The sequence below is a fragment of the Vigna unguiculata genome, chromosome 6 (assembly GCF_037176805.1).
Source record: "Vigna unguiculata cultivar grain cowpea cultivar isolate G323 ecotype 2 chromosome 6, ASM3717680v1, whole genome shotgun sequence".
In the NCBI taxonomy this organism is placed as follows: domain Eukaryota; kingdom Viridiplantae; phylum Streptophyta; class Magnoliopsida; order Fabales; family Fabaceae; genus Vigna; species Vigna unguiculata.
The window spans coordinates 30,898,905-30,922,923 of NC_140797.1; the positions used below are offsets into that span (position 1 = coordinate 30,898,905).

At 31.1% G+C, this 24,019-nt stretch overlaps 1 protein-coding gene and 1 long non-coding RNA gene across 3 annotated transcripts; both read left to right on the forward strand.

The window, feature by feature from the left end:
- Positions 1-1,908: 1,908 nt before the first annotated feature.
- On the forward strand, positions 1,909-2,721 carry LOC114187522 (uncharacterized). Its single transcript, XR_014995546.1, has 2 exons — positions 1,909-2,027; positions 2,104-2,721. It is a non-coding gene; the product is annotated as an uncharacterized LOC114187522 (long non-coding RNA).
- Positions 2,722-18,844: 16,123 nt separating this feature from the next.
- On the forward strand, positions 18,845-23,401 carry LOC114186770 (Phosphoribosyltransferase family protein). 2 transcript variants are annotated; one of them, XM_028074780.2, is made up of 8 exons: positions 18,852-18,924; positions 19,050-19,183; positions 21,001-21,316; positions 22,066-22,161; positions 22,289-22,357; positions 22,441-22,569; positions 22,855-22,951; positions 23,047-23,401. In XM_028074780.2, the coding sequence occupies exons 2-8, from the start codon at positions 19,062-19,064 to the stop codon at positions 23,178-23,180; spliced, it is 963 nt and encodes a 320-aa protein (XP_027930581.1). In that variant the 5' UTR covers positions 18,852-18,924; positions 19,050-19,061; the 3' UTR covers positions 23,181-23,401. The 2 variants fall into 2 exon arrangements, with proteins under 2 accessions (XP_027930580.1, XP_027930581.1); XM_028074779.2 differs by having other exon boundaries at positions 18,845-19,183.
- The last annotated feature ends 618 nt before the right edge of the window (positions 23,402-24,019 follow it).

Below are 24,019 nucleotides of genomic sequence, written 5' to 3' on the forward strand. Positions count from 1 at the left end.
ATATATATATACTTTCTATTTTTCGCTTCTCCAATATATTTTTCATCTTACAATAACCTTTATGTAAAAAATGATGTATGTTAATTAAAAAATTTTATGTCTCAGATTTGAATATTTCTATTATTTTTTAATATTTTTATTTATTATATATTTTCCTTTCACATGAGAATGTTTAATACTCTCAATTTAAGCGTTTAATAGCATAAATCTTTTATTTACTAAGTAATATAAAAAAAATTATTTACTTATTATAATTCATTTTTGTTTCATTTGAAGAACTCTTTTGTTTCACTAAAATAATTTTCGTTATTTCTCAACCATTGAGTATATGTGTTGATATTTGAATTTTTTTTTTAGATTTCTAAGTTATTTTTCATCTTATCATACCCTTAATTGTACATTTATTTTTTCTTTGTGCGATTTTTTTTAATAGTCTCTCAAATTGTTTCTAAGACACACATTTGTTAATTTTTTAATATTTATATTTGTTGTTTATTTTCATCATAGAATACTATTTTGATATATTTTATCTAATTATTTTTTATTTTGTAACTCATTATCAATCATACTCTAATTTTTTCAGTATAATTGTATAAATAAATTTTATTTACTACAATATAAAAATTTAATGTAATTGTCATGAATATCTTTTTATCACCATCCAACATATATTAGAGTTCAAAAGATACAATATGTATCTCAAAATTTTATTATTATGTTTATTAGTTGTTCTTTGCATCATTTTGATTAAGTGATGTATTGTAACTTTTATTAGTGTATAAAAAGAGATTCATTAGAATTTAAAAAATTTAAGTAAACAAACTTTTAAAAATATATTTTAATTTGAATATTTATTTTTATTTTATATATTTTTTTAAATATTTTTAACTTTTATGAACTAGATTTCAATAATGTTTCAAAATTTAATAAATATTTTGATTTTCATAAAATTTTATTTGGTATTCTAATCTAAAATGTAAACAACTATAATGTATTTCAAAGTATTTTGTATCGAAAAAAAACAACTTTCGTTCTAATATTGAATATTTGATAATATTATATTTCTTTACTATAATTTTTTTATCATTTTATAAAAGTTAATTAAAATTAATATTAAGTAATAAGAAAATAGATAAATATATGAATACAGAGTTATATCTGTTATCCGATAAGAATAAGAATAAGATAAAAATTTGTTATATGTTAAATTTAAATATAGAAATGGGTTAAAAATTTTCTGCAAAATTAGATATAGGATAAGGAAACCGAGTCACCCCTCCTCCTGTTGTCATCCCTGTTACTAATACCATTGCAGTGAATCAGTCAAAAAACCACCAAGAAAGAAAATAAAGTCTCCGTTCACCGTCACTGCTTTTCTTTAGATGGGGTCAAGACCATTGCTCCTGCCATTTTAGTGGTAGTAATGATTAATAATTATAATAAATAATTTAGATATTAATTTATAAAATTAAAAATTAAAATTATTAAAATCATTATTATTATTATAAATAAAAAATTATAATTAATTAATAATTGATCGTTAAAATTAGTTATCATGATTATGATTATGAAAAGAAATTGATTACTAAAAATATATTGTTTTTGTTATTATAAATATAATTATCGGTTGCTTTTGAATTTAGGTATCTATACCACTTTAAAAATGATTGTAAAACTTATCAATTGCTAACCACTTTTAAAAATCCATTTTTTTTTGTCTAAAACAATATTTCGAAAATATATTTCATGGAAATAAAATTCAAACACAAATAATTGTTTAATGACTTTAGTAATACTATTGCAGTCTGCAGTCAACTAGTCAACAAGCGTCCTTTCGAAAAAGATCAGTGTCTCGGACAGCATTGTCGGGGGTTAGGCATGACGACGTACACGTTACGAATTCATTCAGAGAAAAGCCACACTTTTCATTGCCCTTATATTCGCTTCGTCATATTCTCCATTTTTTCGTTTTTCATTCTCAACATGGTTCTTCTCACTTTTGGTATCATTAACCCTTCATTCATCAGGTTCGATCTAATTTTTTCCAAGGATTAGCTTCAATTCAATTTTAACATTACCTAATTTACATTACCTAATTTACAGGGATCAATTCCGCCCAAATGACCTTGATCAACCAATGCAACTACACGGTGTGGCCAGCTTTGAGCAGTAACGTCAGTCTTTCAACGACGGGGTTCGTTTTGCCAAGCGGCGAAAATTCGAGCGTCAATGTACCCGTGAATTGGGTGGGTCGAATCTGGGGCCGTACACTCTGCACCACCGACTCGGTTACCAGAAAATTCTCTTGTGCTACCGGCGACTGCAGTTCTGGCAAGATAGCATGTAATGGAAGACAAGGGTCTCCACCGAACACGCTGGTGGAGTTCAGTTTAGACATCAACGATACTGACTATTATGACGTGAGCTTGGTGGACGGGTTCAACGTGCCGGTGATTGTTGTTCCCATAAGTAGTTATGGGGCAACTGTGAGTAGGGCTGGGCAAAAATAATTGTACTGAACTGAACTACCAAAAACTGTATTGAACTAAAAAACAGTTCGTATGAACTGCACTGAACTGAAAAACAGTTTAGACGAACTGAACTGTTTTTCTGAAAAATAAACTGGATTGAACTGCACTGTACTGAACTGCACTGCACTATAATATGAACTGTACTGAACTGTTATAAATTGAACTGTTATAAACTGAACTGTTTTATGAACTGCACTATTTTTTAACTGAACTGCACTATTTTTTAACTGAACTGCACTATTTTTTACTGAACTGCACTAATTTTTAACTTAACTACACTATTTTTGAACCGTTTTTGAATCGAATTGCACTGATTTTGAATAAACTTCACTATTTTTGAACCGAATTGTACTATTTTTGAATCGAATTGCATTAATTTTGAACTGAATTGCATTGTTTTTTAACTGAATTGCACTGTTTTTGAACTGAATTGCATTATTTTGAACCGAATTGCACTAATTACATATGATTGTAATACGCAATAATAATATAAAGTTTATAATTTGAAAGTGCTTAGAAAATAATACTTGAAATAAGCCTCATACTTCAATACACCAAAATCAAAATATTTATACATCTTAATACATAGGTTCTCCAGTAGGTTCTCCCATAAACAACATCAAAATGTTAATACATCTTAATACATCTTCAATCATCTAAATTAATTGCACTTGAAGGTCCCACTTCGTCTTGAGAAGTTATATCTACAAAAAAAATATATATTTTAGGCTTTCATATAAAGTATCAACCAAAAAATATATAAAGTTTTCATATAAACTCACCTTGCTCAAATTCATCAAGCTCTTTAGGATCCTCATTAAAAAGTATAGAGAAAGGTGTTCCTCTTAACCAATCTTGTGTGCAAACAAGTACTTCCACTATTTTAGGCGTTAGGCAACTACGATAAGGATTAACCACCCTTCCTCCTGTACTGAATGCACACTCTGATGCTACGGTAGAGATGGGAATAGCTAACACCTCTCGAGCCATGTTTGCAAGGATAGGAAATCTAGTTGAGTTGACCTTCCACCAATGTAAAACATCAAGCTCAACTGACTTTGTATAAGGTTCAGGATCCTCTCTCAAATATTTATCAAGCTCTGATATATAATCAAATCTACGTCCTGTAGCTCTTAGGTAGAAGCTCATGCCATGAGGATCATCATCTTCATCATCTAGTTGGGATTCTTGTTGGCTACTTTGAGAACCCTCCTCAACCCCTTGATATTGATCATAAAGTGTTTTTAAAGATGACAATAATTTTGATTTCAATCCACTGGCCATGCTAGGTTCAAATATATAGTCAATAAAGTAATTAACAAAATCCAACTTACTCCTTGGGTCAAGCACAACAACAATCACTAATAAGATATTAATTCCATTGGGATTTCCCCAATATTTGTCATACTTACCCTTCATCCTCATTGCCATCAATCTTATGCTCACATCAGTACTCTCAGAATATTGTCGAATCTTTTTACCAATTCCAAACACTTCCTTCATATACATATGACTAGTGACATAAGAAGAACTAGAAATCCGCATGGTAGAGTCATAAAACATCTTTAAGAATGGTATTCTCCCTTTAAGACAAGACAATTCCATGATAACATCCTTCTTTTGAGGTATTGGACCCTAACATCATTTGCTGTAGCATTATCCACAGTGACACTAAGGACTCGCTTCAACTCCCAGTTATTCAAACAAGCCTCAACATGTTTAGCAATGAGCTCCCCTGAATGACCTGTTGTTTGAGAAAAATTCAAAATTTTCTTATGAAGCTTCCAATCTTCATCAATAAAGTGAGCTGTTAAACTCATGTAGTTTAGGTTTTGGATTGAAGTCCATGTGTCTGTAGTTAAGCAAACCCTCCCACACTGCTTTGATAGAAAAATTTTTAACTTTGCTTTTTCCTCTTCATAGAGTTCCCACATTTCACGCCTCAATGTAGTGCGATATGGGACCTCAAACCGTGGCTGCAAGGATCGTACAAAGTCACGGAAGTCTTCATCTTCCACAAATCGAAAAGGAAGCTCGGACTTCACAAACATCTTCACCAACTTCATTCGAGATGCATTTTGGTCAAACTTAGAAATTGTTGGTGAAGGGCCACCACTAGCCCCTTCTGTAGTTGATGATGACATTTTTTTCCTTTTGAATGCTTCTCTATTTGGATTTTCCTTGCATCTTATCAAATGATTCCTCGTCCCACTTGTTCCAGCCAAATATTTAATCAAATCACCACAGTAATTGCACTTAGCCTTCTTCTCAGAATAAGGATCTTGTTTGGTAAAATGCTCCCACACATCTAACCGACCTTTACTATGCTCAGTTGATGATGTAGCCATGTAAAGAGGTAAAGGATCAATCCCAGAAGTAGCTGGTGTGACAGTTTCGACAGTTTTGTTCTCCAACCTGAATTCATCTTCTCCAACCTGATTACATATTTATATCAGTAAAAAAAAAATTTTCCAAGAGACCATTGGCTACTTTTCATGTTAAATTAAGGACTTTACGCATTATCTTTTCAATGGTGCATATCAAACTGCTTTATTGATATGTACTACAATGGAAGAGACAGAGGTAAGTAATATGACACATGTCTTGATTATATAATTGAATAAATTATCATTTGAAAACTAAAATACATATATTCTTAAAGTGAGAATTAAGTAATCAAAATTATACATCGACAATAATCAATGTAAATTATTGCTCACCAATGTAAGATGAATAAATCCACTGCATATGACAGATACTCCTTTGAATTGGCTATGGCAAGCTGATTTGTTATTTCATAACAACTCCTATTGTTTACTTCAAAGAAATTTTGAAAAATGGAAATTTTTTTCCTAAGATGATATTTCTAGGCCCATATTCCAACAAAGCCTAAGTCTGTAGTTGTTAGATTATTGTTTAGGCTTGTATGTGGCTTTACTATTGTAGAACATGCATGTTTTCATTGTATTAGGCTATTAGGAGTTATCAATAATGGACAGTTTTCAACAGAGCATTTATGTGCTCTTAAACTTCTGCATTTCAATCATGTCACATTGGTTATAGGGGGAAGAACTGAGGAAACAAATAGGTGTTGCAACTTACATTGAGTGCAGTTCAAAGACTCAACAGGTAGTGGCTTTAAATTTAACTATTTTTGTTTTTATGCACTACTTATTGTTGTTATGACTTTTAAAATTTGTACCTAAATTTGTACATTGCTGGCAAAGCAGAACAAGTAATTTGAGATTACAAATGCATTGAACACTTACTATTATCAAGGGTAGGAAAAATTTCCTTTATTCCCTTAATACACTGGATGCGCCTCAATTTTGAAGACCTAACTTTCAAATCATATTTATGTGTGTATTACCTAATTCGTATTCCAAACATATACATAGATAGAAGAATTGATTGAAATAGTACGGTACCAATTCAATGCTTAACATGTCAATTCTTTAGATAGTTGAGCAATAAAAGTCATGTAAGGTATGTCAATTTATTAATCAAAAACTGGAAAAGGGAACACACAAATTTGGCCTATTCCATATAAATGTTATATTTAATATCCTAACAATTTAAGATTTATGGAGATGCTCTAATGTTGATTCTAGTGTATTTAACCAAGTCAAAAGAGGTTAGCATTGGCTACTTGCTATTTAATATTCTGTCTTTTCCTATATAATAGTCATTTAAGGCTTTTTGTTTACCAATTTTTTTTTTTACTTTTAATATAATTTTAAATAAGTTATCATTATAAAATAAAGCTGATAAAAAAAAGAAATGGCTAGGATGTGAAAGCAGTGTTTGATACCGCAATTAAAGTTGTGCTTCAAGCTCTAAGGAGGAAAGAAATGGCTAGGAAGAGAAGGCATAGAAGGTCTGGTTGCTCGTTTGTGTAAGTCCCTTAGTCCTATACTTTTGAAGCATGCTTAAAACCATTGATCTCTCAAAGCATTTGGTGGTGGAATTCATGATATGATAAGTGTGTAATTTGAGAGACTTTCCTGATGTAGAAACGAAATTGCTAGGCTAGGTGATGTTGCTACTCATGCAGTGAAATACTGTGATGATTGGACAAAGATATAAATAGGCTTTGATACCCCCAAAAAAGGAAAGAAAAGAAAATCACTGCAAAAGAAGACAATGGCACTGAAGGAGCATTGAATAGGGATTAAGATCATTCCTTCTGAAAAAGCATTGTTGAATGCCCTTGACCTTAGATCACTACTCAAGCTTGCTACATCTTAGGATGGAATAGGAGAACCACATAACTTATTATTTTACTTGCAAATTCCTATCATTCTTGCTGAAATTTTATGTGATTTATCCTCCAAAAACATTTGACTACATGTTAACATGTCTTTTTTACTGTCTGACATAAGTATTGTGTGTGGAGGTTGTGCTGCTTAACACACATCTATTGCAGCGTCACTTTTGACATGGATGTTATCTTGCAAAAGCTTCAAGGTCCAAGTATGGAAACCTTGACACCTAATCACAATTTATGAATGTGTACCCTTATGCTTGTATTGATTGTAATTGGTGTAAGATGGTAATATCTAGTTATTTCCTCTTCACAAGACCCTGTTAGGACACTGAAGGGAATTTATATTAAGACAAAAAACTGGAAGGAGCTCCTCACTGATGAGCCATTCAAAAGGGATGACCTTATAACCATTCAGGTAAGTTGGGTTTGAACAAGAACATTTTCTTTTCTCTTGCTTCATCTTTCGGTTTCTTAATATCAAGTTGTGGTGTTTGTGTATTATGTGCAGAATCCTAATGCACTTGACGATAGGGTTCTTCTGGATTTTGATCATGTTAAAAATGACTTGAAAGTTGATGATGAGGGTATGCTAGCTCATTCATCTTATGTGAGCTATAAATCTCATTCATCTTAAAGCAAGCTAGAATAGGTTGGAGTATAAATTATATTCACTCAACAGAAAAAGAGAACAGATTTTTGTAGGGTTTCATTATAGGTGGTCACAGTATCAAGCAAATATAGATTATCATAAGCCAAAAGTGAACCAGTTCCAACAATATTTGAATTAAAAGACAAACTAAATTCATTGTTTCCAAATGAACAAGAATAACCGGATTTGTCCAAATAAGAAACTGAAATTAAGTTTTGTCTAAATGACGGCACAACAAAAGTGTCTTTCAAATCCAAATAAAAACCAGTACATAATAATAATCTAAAATGCCCAATAGCATCCACCTCCACCGATTTGCCATTTCCAACATATATCCATCTTTCAGAATCAGTTGACTTCCGGTAGTTCAGGCAACCCTTCATAGAAACACTGATGTTAGTAGTAGCACCTGAGTCTAACCACCAAGTGTTACTAGGTACTAACGCTAAATTGACCTCATAACAGACCATAGCAAGACTATGCTTTAGACTTATGCAGTTGAGAACAATTTCCATGTTCCTTTTCCAGTCCTTAAAAATGTTCCGTTGAGGATCAGAACAGAATTCATATTAGCAGATGCAGAAGCAATTGTAGTTGTATATAAAACAAGAGGAATTAAATAATTATGCTCACATAATAAAATAAATCATTATAAATATATATTCAAATAATGGTTTAACCTATCCCAAAACACCCAATGCACCATTAATATCAAGTCTTTGGACAGTAATACTAACTGCTAGGGGTATCTTGTTGTAATGATCAAACATTGATAATAAAGCACGTCCAACAACAAATCAATCTTTGGATTAATTTATCATCGACAAAGCAAATCCTTATAATTATCACACGTTTATCATCGCATGTGTGTATGCAATTCGGCCAAATATTAATCTTCCTTTGGGCCGATCATTACCCGCATGAATGTACATAAACACCAACATTTAACATTTTTCACGAACTATCTACTCAAGAGATGTCACTTTGGTGACTTCTTGATTCAATTAATTCATTTAAAATATTAAACAAAACCAAAATTTGATTATATATTTATTCCAAAACCAAATATATTTATTTTATATATTAAACAACCAAAAAAATATATAAAATAAATAAAATTATTTATATTCTAAAATATAAATCCTTATGTTCAAATGTCTTGAACCCAAAATTCAAAATTGATTAAAATAATTTACTTCAATTAGGGTTTTAAGAAACCCTAGGATCCTTAATTTGGGGTTTTTATTTATTCCAAAACCAAATATATTTATTTTGTATATTAAACAACCAAAAAATATATAAAATAAATAAATAAAATTATTTATATTCTAAAATATAAATCCTTATGTTCAAATATCTTGAACCCAAAATTCAAAATTAATTAAAATAATTTACTTCAATTAGGGTTTTAAGAAACCCTAGGATTCTCAATTTGGGGTTTTTCTCCCAAAAACAAAATTGGGATTAAGGGTTTTAGAATTAGGGATTTAGGGTTCTGAATAGAAATTAATTAAATTAACCAAAGACAAACATGAATCAAGTATGGGTGGCTTTGATACCACATGTAACCTTTAAACGCAGAATATGATCCTAATATTGATTCTAATAATCAATCATAAACTCAACAGGAAAAGTACGTTATGACTCTATGTGCTCTCACAAAGGGACCACGACCATTTATAAACTGAATTACTTAAGTTTTAGTATTTCTAATTTGGCCCCTCATCAAATTAAAAATTACTAACTGGTCTCTATACAATATTTATTTTCATGACATATGCCTTTAGCCAAATCTTTAATTTAGTCAGATCACTTTATTATTTGGCTTTATAAATAATGACCCTAACACATTTAATTATGTATCATATATATATATATATATATATATATATATATATATATGACCCAGAATTACTAACATTAACATCTCCATTTTCATAGTATAGTATTGGATAACCAGTATAGGAATTAAATTTGAAGAAGTTTGAATAACAAATGAATTGAAAAAGAAAACTGAAGACATTTTAGAATGTAATGTAAGAAAAAGATATTTATTTTACCTTAGGACTTGCTAATTCTATTTGAAATCTTTTCTAAAAAAAATGGTCTTTTTTTTTTTTTTTTGCATCTCTTGAATCATTTCCATCAATTTCTTGTGAGTATTGAACAAAATTTACTTGAGCTCAAAAGTGTATGATATAACTTCTTTCTTTTCAATGACCAAATGTTGTTTTAAGAAAATTAGATATCTTTATTGGAGTATTTGATTGTGGTGGTGTGATATCTTTGTTTACACATTGAAAAGAGGTTGGATAACAAAAACTAGTTTTTATTCATAATTAATAATAAAGAAATAAACATAGACATAATTATATGTCTATGTTTGAGACCATTTGGAGTATTCCATTCATATTATTCCTAAGTTGGCACCAATCATTTATATGGAAATAAAAAAACTTAAACACATAATTGGATATCTTTAACAGTGTATCTTTTGCAAATAAAATTGGTCTGAAATGTACAAAATGGTAATTTACAGACACTGCTATGTTGCATTTCAGAATGTGCATCTCTAATATAGTGTCTTTTTGTCCAACCGATTCGTACTATGCTTGAAAAATAGTCAACACTCAAAGTAGAGAATTTTTTCTACATTTAGTCTACCCTCATAGTATAGATATTGATGAATACTATTTAAAGAATATTGTAATGTACACATACAGAGACAAATAATAAACTTATGATGGAAGAAAGATTTAATTTTGATAATACAAACAAAAATATTAAGATCTATAGAAAAAATGATGCACTAATGATGGAAGAAAGTTTCTATCTTAATAATACACAGACAAATAATACGATGTGGAACAAATTTTAGATTTTTAGAATAAACAGAGAAAAGTAAGATTTCCAGAAGAAAAAAAAATGCACTACTCATCGAAGCTTTCAAGAAAGAAGCATGCATCCATGATGGCAGAAAGAATTAACTTTTATAATAAACAAAGACAGATGAAGCCACAAAGAACATATTTCTTTAAAATTTTCAAACTAATATGACTGAAAAAAGATTTTGAAAGATAGCACAACAAAATATAAAAAGTGGAGAACAGAGATGACCGAAAAAAAAAGATTTTGAAAAAAGATCATCGTAAATAAAAAGGTTTTATTAAATTTGAATTAAAAAGACATCTTTTTTTAAGACACATGAAAGTTTTTTAAGTACATCAATTCCAAAAAATTATCAACTTTCCCAAAAGGTCAATGTGTGTTTTATTTGTTATCTTTAAAAAATCATACAAAATAATTTTACAGATAAATAAGGAAAAAATAATGAATTTAAAAAATGATAACAATAATGATAAATGTTATTTCAAACGTTAACAATTAAGTGGAAAAAAATTAATTTCAGTTCTCACATAACTGAAAGCCATGAATTTAAAAAATATAACTACAAAATAAAATACAATTAAATATGAAATGATTAAAATAAAATCAAAGTGCAAGAGATTAAATTATTATGACTGGCACAACGAATGAAAATGAATGTGCGCGTATGGCTTGGTTGCTTAAAATGTCAACCTAGTCGAGTATCTCATTCTATTTTCATTTACAAATAATTAATCTGTTTTTGAAAACAAAAATCAATTTTCTTTAGCTTTTGTATCTAAAAATCCAACCAAAAGAAAAAAAAACATAAAAAAATAGTGTGTATTTATTATAAAAAAGAAAATAAAAGTTCACAACATTAAATTAAATAATTAAAAAAATTAAAAATATATATATAAGTGGAATGATGGTTATTCTTGACAAAATGAAATATTGTGAATAGAAATTATTAGTCCAGCAAAATATTTTTAACAACACTTAAAAAGTTAAAAAAAAAAATCAGAGTTATGAATTATTAACGCATCAAAGTGATTAATCTCGTATGTATTTATTGTAAAAATATATATAGAAGTTGAGAAAATAATAAAAAAGAAAAAAACACATGTAGTTGTTATGATAGTTTTTCTTCACAATATGATATAATGTAAAAAAACATTATTAACCCAGCAAATAATAATTAAAATAACAAAAAAATATGATTCTTTAAAAGAGTTTTAATATAATGATTTAAAAATTATAAGTAAAAACTAAAATACAATTAAATAAGGTATTAATTAAAATGAAACTAAAATGCAAAAGATTAAATTATTATGCCAGGCCCAACGAATACAAATGAATGTGCGTGTATGGCTGTGCTGCTTAAAACGTCAACCCATACCATTGTATTTTCATTTACAAATAATTAATATGTTTCCAAAAAATTACAAACTTCTTTAACTTTTGTATTTCAAAATCCAACCAACACAACAAAAAAAACATAAAAAACAAAATATATAATATGTATTTATCAACAAAAAAAAGAGTAAAAGTTGACAACATTAAATGAAATAATAATAAAGAAAACATGTATTGTGAATATACTGTAAATAGAAATTATTAACCTAGCAAATATTATTAACAATACAATTAAAAATTTTAAAAATATTTCACACTTATGATTTATTCTAAAAATATTTAACACTTATTTCAAAATTATGAATTATTAACCCAACAAAGTAATTGATCGCATATATATTTATTATAAAATAAAAAATAAAAGTAAATAAAATAACAAAAAAGAAAAACAAACATGTAGCTGGTATGAAGTATTCTCTTCACAATATAATATAGTATGAACAAACAATATTAACCTAGCCAATAACAAATAAAAGAACAAAGAATATGATTCCGTCAAATAGTTTTATAATAATCATTTAACAATTTGAGACCAATAAAGATATAGAAATATTAAATTTTTTAAAACACAATACACATACAGGCACCAGAAGTTTATGATTCACGATAAAATTTGTTTATTTGATGTAGCTAGCATGATTATAGTGTTGACAACATATAATAATATCAACACTTTTTTATTCAGCTAGCAATTTATGATCAGAAAAACATTAAGTTAAGAATAACAAATAGAAGTAGAAATAAAAGTTTAGCAACAAATACTAAAGTTCAAAAACAAATACGAATAAACTTCAACTCAAAGTTTTGAAAACAACAAACAACAACAACATAAGAACAACAAAAGTTCTTGGTCACTAGTACACATACCTAAAAGAAAGCAAATGTTTTCCAAAAAATAAACATAAGCAACATAAAACCAATAAAAAGTCTAGTACAATTGGGAGTGTCACATTAGAGAAGTCACTTCTCAATCTTGATATTTTTCTTCAACATCTTCAATGGGATCTTCTTTTTTGGAACCACAAATCGAGAATCTCATTTAAGGGCAGGGACAACTAGTTTGTTGGCCAACTCAAAGGTAAGATTGTCTAGATGAGTTGATTCTTTAGGGGTTCACTCATCACTTTCAACATCAATTATTGTTTTAGTGGTCAAAGTATCACTCTTAACATGGCTTGATCCTATAGTGGTCAAATCAACACTTAGAGTCTCAACATGATTTGATTTTTTAGTGAACTTGATCAGCAAATCCTGAAAAGTAATTTCCTAAAGTCAGCATATACAAAGCAGTACACAAGATCATTTTGTAATCTTGACATACCTTTGCAATGGTATCACATGACATATCATTTGTTAACTACTTTAATTTCCTTTCTTCTTCATTTGTAGAGTATAGATCCTCCACCAGATATTAACGTAGAATAAGATTACAATGAACAAATAAACCATAAAAAAAATCAACTCATATATGATAACACGAAAAAAGAAAATCACATCTTACCACAAATTTAAGTTAAACATCAGTAAAGCTTTCAATATTTTTTTCATCCATGCACACTTTTTTAAATCTAAATGATTTATCAAATATGCTAGTATAATCATTCTTGCACTCAACTTTGAAGAGATAAGTCTTATCAATCAAGACTTCAAACTCTTTAGGTAGATTTCTAGAAATAGTGTTCTATTAATAAAAGTATAGCTTGAAATTAGTTAACTTAATCAAAACGCATTGATCTCAATAACAAAGATCATTTAAATAATTCTAAAAGTAGTCCAAAATCTTGAATATGAAAATATTGCTTAATCATTTGATTGAAAATGATACAAAATATGAATGTTCAAAGGCCAAAAATAACAGTAGATTTTAAAGTTAACCTTCTCTTATAAGTCAAGAATATCATAGCATGATTTCTTCAACATTGCAGGTGCATCACAATCAAATACAACAAAATTTATAGAATTCATAGCACCAATTACACAAAGTCTGATCATTTTTTTGCATATACATGTCGTGTACCACCAATCATCATGATCTAGAAAGTGTTTAATGATAGCCTTCACTACAAAACTACTTTCCAAGAACATAAATAATGCAACACTATCAATAAATAGAATCCAGTCTATTCAACTCAAACAATTTAACTGCAAGAAAAAGAAAAAGAATTAGACCTCTTTAAAATCTTTGAGACCTTCAATGGAGCTTCTAGGATTGAGTTTAATGAATGCGTCTTCTAAGCTTATGAAGGAGATTCGGTATTATCCCACATCCCACAACATGTAAAAAGCGTTACTAAATATATTAAGCATAATATGAATAGAAGAAAATTGCATGTAAAATCTATTGACATTTTTTTCAACTTCACAACATCTTCACCATCAAAGTTAAATATTATCTTTGTACAGTTCATACAATTTTGAAGAGAAACTTTTTCTACAAAATATATCAATAACTTTCTATAAATTTCTATAAATGTAATAATTAATGAGAGTGGCATACCTTGGAATGTCTTCACTTTGCGATAGTGTAAAGCAATAACAACATAGATCCTCTCCAGAGGCAAGAAATTCATTTAACATATAAACATATTGACTAAATAAAGTACACTCCATTCGAAAATTGTTGCATGAGGTATATATTTGTTAGAAATTTATAGCAACAAAGATATAATAACAGATTCTAACAAAGCAAAACAATCCTCTTACCCATTAGCTTCAATACATATCATATTCATCTTGGTCTTCTTACGAGCTTTCTCAAACTCTCTATTTTCCAACATCAGTCAATATTCCAATCAAATCTACATAAAAAAACAATTACAAAACTAAACATTAATAAAAGTTAATGTTAACCAAATATAAAAAGAAAATACATATACTTACGAACTAAATAATTGGTGTCAAAACCAGGAGCATTGATGGTACAAAAAGGGGTGTATGTAGCTTCTGGTAAGGGAACTAAGGTATAGTCAATAAAAATCACCTTGGTTCCAAATTGGAAGTTGATCTTATAATTGTGATTGGTAATTCTATAAGAACTCCCATTACATTAAACACTAAAAGATTGAATGGAGTAAATCTTGTCCTCTCCCATTTCTGCTTGAAATTTGAATATAAGTGACCGTCTAACAGAGGCATGGATTAAGACACCCTACACCAACATTTTCATATATCAGATCATAATATCATATTTTAACTTATAACAGTTTTGAAAAGTACTAAAATTATGGGATATTTTATTTATGGTACTTATATGTCTTGGAGAACAATCTCCATTTAAAATGGAGATTTGCCTTTCGTGTAATCTTCAACAAACCATAACCTTACAACTTGCACAATGATATTCCAACTTTCCTTCTCTGCGTTCAGTTCTGCTATTGAGTGGGAGTGTTTTTTCAAAACATACATCATGAAACCCAAGCGTCAAAATAGACAATAGTGAAAATATGCAGCTCTGAACAAATGTATTGTAGAGAAACTCATCCTATAATAATAGAATTTGGTTTTAATTTAAATTTGAATTTGAATTAGAATTTGATTTTGGTTTTGGTTTTGGTGTAACAAACCTAAAGCCATACGCATGGTCTGCTTTGGTCAACAATTTCAAGAAAAAAATTGAAAGGCAATTGTGAAGGATACCTTAGACAATCTCAAAATCCAAAATTCATCATAGGTTCAACCACACAATACACAATTCCAGCACAGAGTTATTAATTAAAATGGTAAAGAAAACAAACTTTAAAAAATTAAAAAAGAATATGAACTCAAAATTGGAAAACCCTTTTGCACATGTACCCATGTTGTGAAAAAAAAGAGAAGGAAAATTGGCAAATAGCATAAATAAAACAAAAGAAATGAATGCTTCGATCTGTTGGTCTAAACTAACAAAAAAATAAATACAACAAAAAAGTTAAAATAAAAAGAATAGAAATAGTGAAAACACAAATCTAAAATAAATCGGTGAGAGGAAGATCTTTAATAAATACTTCAATCCATTGTTTGAGCAAAAGGAAAGTGTGGGATTAGGGATTACAGGGTAATAGTTGAAAATGAAAGCTTTTCAAAAGCAAAGGAATGATAGAGAAATGTGAAGTTAGGGTTTAGAGTGTAATAGTTAAAAGAGAAAAACGTGAATTACTATTACATTCGGCTGGTTTGATAGCAAAAGCACATTTTTTTTATGGAAAATGATAAAATGACTACTAATTTTTACTACTTCTCTTACCACCCTACGTGTCCTGACATATTCTATTTTATTTTCTTTTTTGAATTTAATTAAAAGCTGAAAAATTTGACAGATGAAAGTGGAAGCTCACTTTCGCGCGTGGGATGAAAAATTTTCACTCTCTCACCTAACCCCATTCCTTAAAACACTTTTAAACAGAATCTCTTTTCTTTTCACTTTGAAAAATTCCCACTCTCTCACCCTTACCCCATTCTCTTTCTAACAAAACCCCTTTCCTCTTCACTCTTAAAATTTCTCAAACCTCTCACGCTTCCATTTAGGAACCCCACCCTCCATCCCATTTGTTATAAACCAAGTATTGGTTTCCATTGTGGAAACTACAACTGGAAAAAGAATTCTCTCTTAAACTTGGTGGACCTAGGCTGTGCACACCAATAACACATCCCATCCCATTTGTTGTAAACCAAGTATTGGTTCTGTTGTGGGAAAACTTTCCTGACCCATATGGGTAATTAGCTTGCGACCCAAGACCAATTAAGTTGTAACCCACCAACGACTTTTTGGACAAAAGTAAAATAACAGATTTGGATAGTGCAAGTGGATACAGAATTCCCTCCCAAACTTGGTGGACCCCAAGTTGTGCACACCAATAACAAACCCCATCCCATTTGTTGTAAACCAAGTATTGGTTTTCATTGTGGGAAAACTTTCCTGACCCATGTGGATAATTAGCTTGCAATCCAAGATCAATTAAGTTGTAATCCACAACCGACTTTTTGAACAAAAAGGTCATAACAGATATGGATAGTGCAAGTGGATACAAAATTCCCTTCGAAACTTGGTGGACCCCGGTTGTGCACACCAACAACACACCCCATCCCATTTGTTCTAAACCATGTATTGGCTTGAATTATGGGAAAACTTTCCTGACCCGTATGGAATATTAGATTGCAAGCCAAAACTAATTTAGTTGTAACCCGTCAAAGACTTTTTGGACAAAAGTAAGATAGTAGATTTGGAATTGCCTCCCAAACTTGGTGGACCCCAAGTTGTGCACACCAACAACACACCTCATTCCATCTGTTCTAAACCAACTATTTGTGCATTTGTGGATGAACATCCCTCGCCAATTTTTAAATTTAACTTGCAACCCAAAACCTATTAAGTTGTAACCCACCAAGGATTTTATGAACAAAGATAAAATAACATATTTGGATAGTGTAATTAGATACACAATTACCTCCCAAACTTTGTTGACTCTAGCCTGTGCACACGAATAACACACCCCATCGCATTTGGTCTAAACCAACTATTTGTGCATTTATGGATGAACTTCCCTCGCCCATTTTTAAATTTAACTTGCAACCTAATACCAATTAACTAGTAACCCAAAAGTCACTTTTTGAACAAAACATAAAACAGATTTGGAAAGTGTAGTTGGATACAAAATTCCCTCACAAACTTGGTTGACCTTAAGCTGTGCACACCCCGTTTGTTCTAAACCAACTATTTATGCATTTGCGGAAAAACTTTCCTGACACATATTTTAAAAATTAACTTGGAACCCAAGATTAAATAAGGTGTAATCCACCTAGGGATGATAAAAATATCCACGCCCGCGGATAAATTCCGCGGCGGATAGTTACTACCCGCGATATTTATTACTCGCGGGTAACGGGTAGCGGGTATTTTAATACCCACTTATAAACGGGTCGGATACGGGTATCATACTATTCGTACCCGCGGGTACCCGTTACCCACAAAAAATGAAAATGAAAATTTAATTTATATTTTATTAAGTTAAATTTAATTAAAATTAAAATTAACGGTATATTTTATCATGTCAAATTTAATTATAATTAAAATTTATATTTTATTTTTATAATTTTATATTAAAAAAATTATAAAATATATTTTTTTTAAATATTTGCGGGTATCGGGTATCCACGGGTACCCACGGGTTTTAAAAATATTCGCGGGTATTTTTTAAGCGGATACCCGACGAGTAAACGAACGGGTAGCGGACGGATTTTTTTTTGGCGGGTCGAGTTGCGGGTAGGCACTATCCGTGCATGACCCGACCCGTTGCCATCCCTAAATCCACCAACGATTTTTTGGACAATTTTAAAAACAGATTTGGAAATTGCAACTGTATCCACAATTGCCTCCCAAACTTACTCGACCAAAGCCTGTGCACATCAATAATTCACCCATCAATGTGGTTGTAAACGAGGTTTAAGTTCATTTTGGAAAAAAATTGCCTTTTAAGTTCATTTTTCAAACAGATTTGGAAAGTCCACCAAATTTGGAAGAGAATTATTTTTCCAGCTACAGTTTCTACAGTGGAAACCAATACTTGTTTTACAACAAATGGGATGGGGGTGGGATTTCTAAATAGAAGCGTGAGAGGTTTGGGAATTTTTTAGAGTAAAGAGAAAAGGGGTTATGTTTAAAAATGTTTCAAAAAATGGGGTAAGGTGAGAGAGTGAGAATTTTTCAGCCCACGCCCGAAAGTGAACTTCCACTTTCATCTGCCACATTGTTCAGCTTTTAATTAAATTCAAAAAATAAAATAAAATAGAATGTATCAGGACACGTAAGGTGGTAAGAAAAATAATAAAATTTAATAGTCACTTTATCATTTTCCTTTTTTTATATCATAAACTAGTGAGAAAGAAATATACGTCTACCGTTTAAAGAATATGAATTTTGCATTATATTACTTGGAACGACTTCAACTAATTAGTTTTTAAAGAAGCTTAATGTTCCATTGCCCTCTTATACACGGATAAAAAAAATAGTGGAAATTCAAAAAGACCCCAAATCACAGTTACCAATTTGCCCTCTTATATTCTGTGAACATTGAAAAGATTAATATAAATGTCACGTGTATCGGGGTCAAATGGACGTATTCCCATTAACGGCCGTCAACGTATCTTCTTCCTTTTTCTTTTCCTTAATATTCAGAAGCGAATTTGACTGTATTGGTGTCCAAACGCTACGCAGCTACTAGGTCCTTTTTCTTCCTTCCGTGTTCTTTGCGTCCTCACCACACCACACTCCAAAATCTCCTTTTTCTTGTCTTTTTATTCTCTTTTCTGCTTGATTTCTACGCTTTTACCTTTCTTTTTGTTGAAGAGAGAGAGAATAATGGCGTTGGTGAAGTCCCCAAAGAAGCAGGTGAACCTCTTCTACTCCCTTGACTGTGAAGAACTTGCCCACAAGGTTGCTCTCTTATCTCCCCACATCATTCTCCAGAACATCAAATGGAGGTATCTTTCTCACACACGTTTGCTCTCTCTTTGTACTCATGACCATTTTCGGTTGGTGAATTCAATTGCTTGCGTTGTGTTCTGTTGTGTTTAGCTTGTTCTTTGCTAATTCTGGGTTTCTTTCGAGATTATGTTGTGTTTTATTGTTGTATGTTGTTCAAAGCTTAGACTTTTTTATCAGAAGTTTGATGGAAACGAATGAAAGATTGTTTCTTTGGAAAGGTCTTTTGCTTTTGTCAACTTGGGTACATTGGTTAACATGTTAACTCCGCGATTAGACTGGCTTTCAGCCAAAATTCTGCTATTGGATAGATAAAAGATAATAATGTAGACTTTCGGAACTTAAGCTAAATTAAGCCTGGATATTTAAGTTCAGTGAAAAAAGTGTCATTTTGTTAGCTTCATTTGTTCTTCAGGGCTGGCATTGGATAACAAGTTTGTTTTGATTGAAGGAGGACAGGGTTTAGGAGAAATCTGTGTCTGGATTTTGGGGAGGAAATGAGAAGCCTAAGAAACAGAGAGAAAATACTAATGCAACTAATCTAATGATGAAATTCTCATATATTCCTGGAAATATATATTAAGGAATGTCAGCTTTGATGCATTCTCCCTGTTCTAATAATGGGTCATAATTGTGACCTCTTTACTAACTAGGATGGCTTTGAAGAAATGTATTTTCTTGATTTGAGATTAATGGACCTGTGCCTGATTAAGATGGAACTGAGATAGTCTTGGCATGGAGAACTTTGAAAGTTTACATTGGCTGGAACTGAAGCATGGTGTGGTTGGGGAAAGACCTCAATGCGTTACTTGACAATTATGAATAATTGATAGGAATTGTGAAGGATCTGAAGTGTGTTGTATTCTCTATCTTCTGTTTGCTACGTACTTAGCTGGTGATGAGAATTGGACTGTGTTTTAGCATGTAAATTTATAATTCAACTATCTAGCTTACTTTGACATGGTAAAAGAGAAATGCTTGTTTGTTTTATTTATTCTTTACTTCATCTTACAGCTTCACCCCAAAAGGTGCAAGCAACTTAGGCATAAAAAGTTACATGATCAAGCTTTAATCGAATCAAGAGCTTAAAACTACTTGTAACATATGATAAATACATTGTGATGTATCTAATCTCCTTTGGTAATATCTCAAAATAGTGAATGATGCAATGGAGAGGTGGTTTTCTAATTGATGCTAAGATGTTGTCTTTAGACATTTTGACACGGTGGGTTTTGTTAGAGTACCTAGAACTTGAGAGATGAGTACATATAGCATGCAACAAGCAAAAAATTTAAAAAAGGCCAATTTCAAAAGATTCATGCTTCAAAGAAATTGATATTGAAGAGGACGAAACTGATTCATAGTAAACAGAGGAATGAGAGCTATAGATTCAGTGATGGTGCTGATGATAACACGATGATTATATAATGTATGTCAATGAAGAGTACTAAATTAGGTAAACTCAGGATTTTGTCAGGGGAAATTTATTGTCTTCCCAGGTTCCTCTAGTTGTGTACTTACGTTTTGATTCTTTTTCATGACTAATTTGCTTAGATATTTTCTCGTGGGGTGATATTTAGTTATAACAATTACTCTATTTCCGTTCTACATTTACAGTGTAATATCACTGTACCAGTTACCTCAGTTTTGTCATGATGTATTTTCTTCTGATTCATATCCTGGACGTGTGGGATCTGAATTCCTCAAACCACATTTGACCTGTATAACATTATTACAAACAAACTGCAAGATGAATTTGGTTTTCTCGTTTTTATGACAAAAACTGAAAATGCTTAACAATTTCATGCTTATTCAGGTCATTTGCCGATGGGTTTCCAAATTTATATATAAATAATGCCGAAGAACTCCGAGGCCAACATGTTGCTTTTTTGGCATCTTTCAGCTCCCCAGCACATGTCTTTGAACAACTTTCTGTCATATATGCACTCCCTCGTCTATTTGTTGCTTCCTTCACATTGGTATTGCCTTTCTTTCCAACTGGATCTTTTGAGCGAATGGAGGAAGAAGGAGATGTAGCAACTGCCTTCACCCTTGCAAGGATGTTGTCAAATATTCCAATTTCAAGAGGAGGCCCGACTAGCTTAGTCATATATGACATCCATGCCTTGCAGGTTTGTGTGTTTGCTGCATTGGAAGGAAGTACTATGTTTTGCTTTTGTACTGTATAATTTGAAGTCCTTATGAATTGCTACTCAATATACTCTTGTTGTTAATGGAAATTTCGTTGCATAATCTCTTTTAAATTATGCTTGATGGGATAATGCACTCTTTATTGTTGTCTTTCAAAGAACTTTTCTTCACTGAAGTAGGAATTCTTGAAAGAATGAGTGAAGGCTCCATTCAACAGAATATGTGGTTTGACAGTCAGTTGTTAAGGCATATGAATGATACATGTTTCCTTTTTACTTGTTTTAAAAACTTATTCAGTTGTTGCTCATATACTTTGACTTGCTTAAGCTATGCAACAGCGTAGTAAAACTTGTGTTTTTCTCTTTTAATGTTCTTAGATTTTAGGAGATCTTTGATTCTTGGTAGAAACCTCTTAGGAATGAATAATAGAAGTGGCGAAGAAAATAAAGATTTTATTGAATTGAAAAGAAAGAATAGAAAATAGAAGAATATCTCTCCTCCAAGAGATTGACCTTGACAAAAGAGTCTTTTCTTCTCAATGATTAAAGCTCACTGCTCAAATGATACACAAGACAAAATGAGTCATTTTCCCTTAACTAATTAACACCCAAACTGTTGTAATTAATACCCTTGAGTTTTTGCAACAATGGTCTGCTTCTTTGTGTAGTTGATGTTGTAGCAGCATACTATAAAGTTTTTGTAATTTTACTTATGATTTTGCATTATGCAGGAGAGGTTTTATTTTGGAGATGAAGTCCTGCCTTTGTTTGAGACGGGTATTCCTCTCTTAAGGCAACGTCTGAGCCAGCTTCCCGATGCTGATAATGTGAGTATTCTGTGTTATTTCATTCACATTTTGTCTGTTGATCAACTTGTTATGTTAAAAGAGTGGATATTTTATATTTTGTGTTTTCGATCACAATTTTTAAAACGAATTTCCGTGTTACTTTCAGGTAGTTATTGCATTTCCAGATGATGGTGCATGGAAGCGATTCCACAAGCTGTTTGATAATTTTTCAGTGGTGAGTCTCCTATCTCTTGGATTAATTTATACTTGTATTTTTATTTTTTTTCTTATAGATTTGTCTGTTTTTGAATGTGACAGGTTGTATGTACTAAGGTTCGTGAAGGTGACAAGAGGATAGTTCGGCTCAAGGAAGGCCATGTCTCTGGTCATCATGTAGTCATTGTTGATGATTTGGTCCAATCTGGAGGCACCTTGATTGAGTGTCAGGTCAATATTTTATTTGCAAATACAAAAAGAAAAAAGATGGTGATACTGTCAAAAGAAAATTGTTTGCTTGAAGCCATTGTCACATGAGACTATTTTTTGTCGTTAATTATTGATCTTAGCTATGCCAACTTAAACTAAGCAAAAGTTAATCTGTATGTGCATATACATTCATCAATCATCAATTATCAATGCTTCTTTGTACATATGTCAAATAATCAATGCATGTTTCTTCTGCATGTAAGTGCTAATGAACATTTCTCTCTTTTTACTGTTTTGTTCCTCTAGAAAGTTTTGGCAGCCAATGGTGCAGCAAAGGTGAGTGCCTATGTCACCCACGGAGTGTTCCCTAACAAATCATGGGAGCGATTCATTCATAAAAATGGTTAGTCCTGGCTTAAATATCACTTGCTTTCTAGTTTCTGCATTCTTCTATTTGTCATATATGTGAATGTTAATACCATTTTATTCAACTTGCAGGGTCCTTGGAGAAGGCATTTTCCTACTTCTGGATCACAGATTCTTGCCCTCTTACTGTCAAAGCTATTGCAAATAAAGCTCCTTTTGAAGTATTGAGTCTAGCCGGGTCTATTGCCGATGCTTTACAAATATGAGGGCAAAATTTATTCAAGAGGAAAAAACATTGAACTGTTAAAAGGAAGTCCAATTTTTATCCCTGTTTAACATTACAATAACATCCTTTCACTTGTACTATGCATTGCTTTGAGCTTTAGCACAAAGAAATTTGTGAGTTTAATTTCTTATGTTCTAGACTGTACTGTAACCTGAGTTGGGTTGAGTATAATCTTCTAATCTTACCTTAATATTTTACTCATGAACATGCATCAGAATTAATCATTGATGGAATTCATGCCTAACGAGGTCCGACTAAAAAATCTTTGTAGTGACTAAAAAGGGTTAATTATTCAAAAATACGGTGATGCTTATGTACTACTTAGATGGGAAAAATAATTAGTCGGCTTCTCATATTGTCATCAACTTTTCAATTTAACAGATGAAATGCTTTTTCTCTTACAAATACACTAAGAATGGTATGGGCTTGTATTGTCAAAGAAGTGATATTCTCTTGTCACTAATTACCTTGAGAAATTGATAATAATAATTTGGAAAGATAAAATGTGTTTCTAAAATCTATTCTTGAATTAAATGAATAAGGTACGACTAAAATAATTTGAAGTGCAGAAAGTCGAACCCTCCACGGTGTAAACTTCAAAGGTTCTTCCCCAAAATTCTTCTTTTTATTTCTATTTATGTCTCTTCTCCTTTGTATTAAAAGTCCAGTTTTTTGAGAATTTGGAGAAACACACTCACAACTTTTTATTATAAGATGCCTCAGATAAAGAAGAATAAATTGACTGACCTACACTACTCAATCACTAACAAACTGTAAGAATTATGCTCAAAAGCAACCATCCATATATATAAAAAGGAA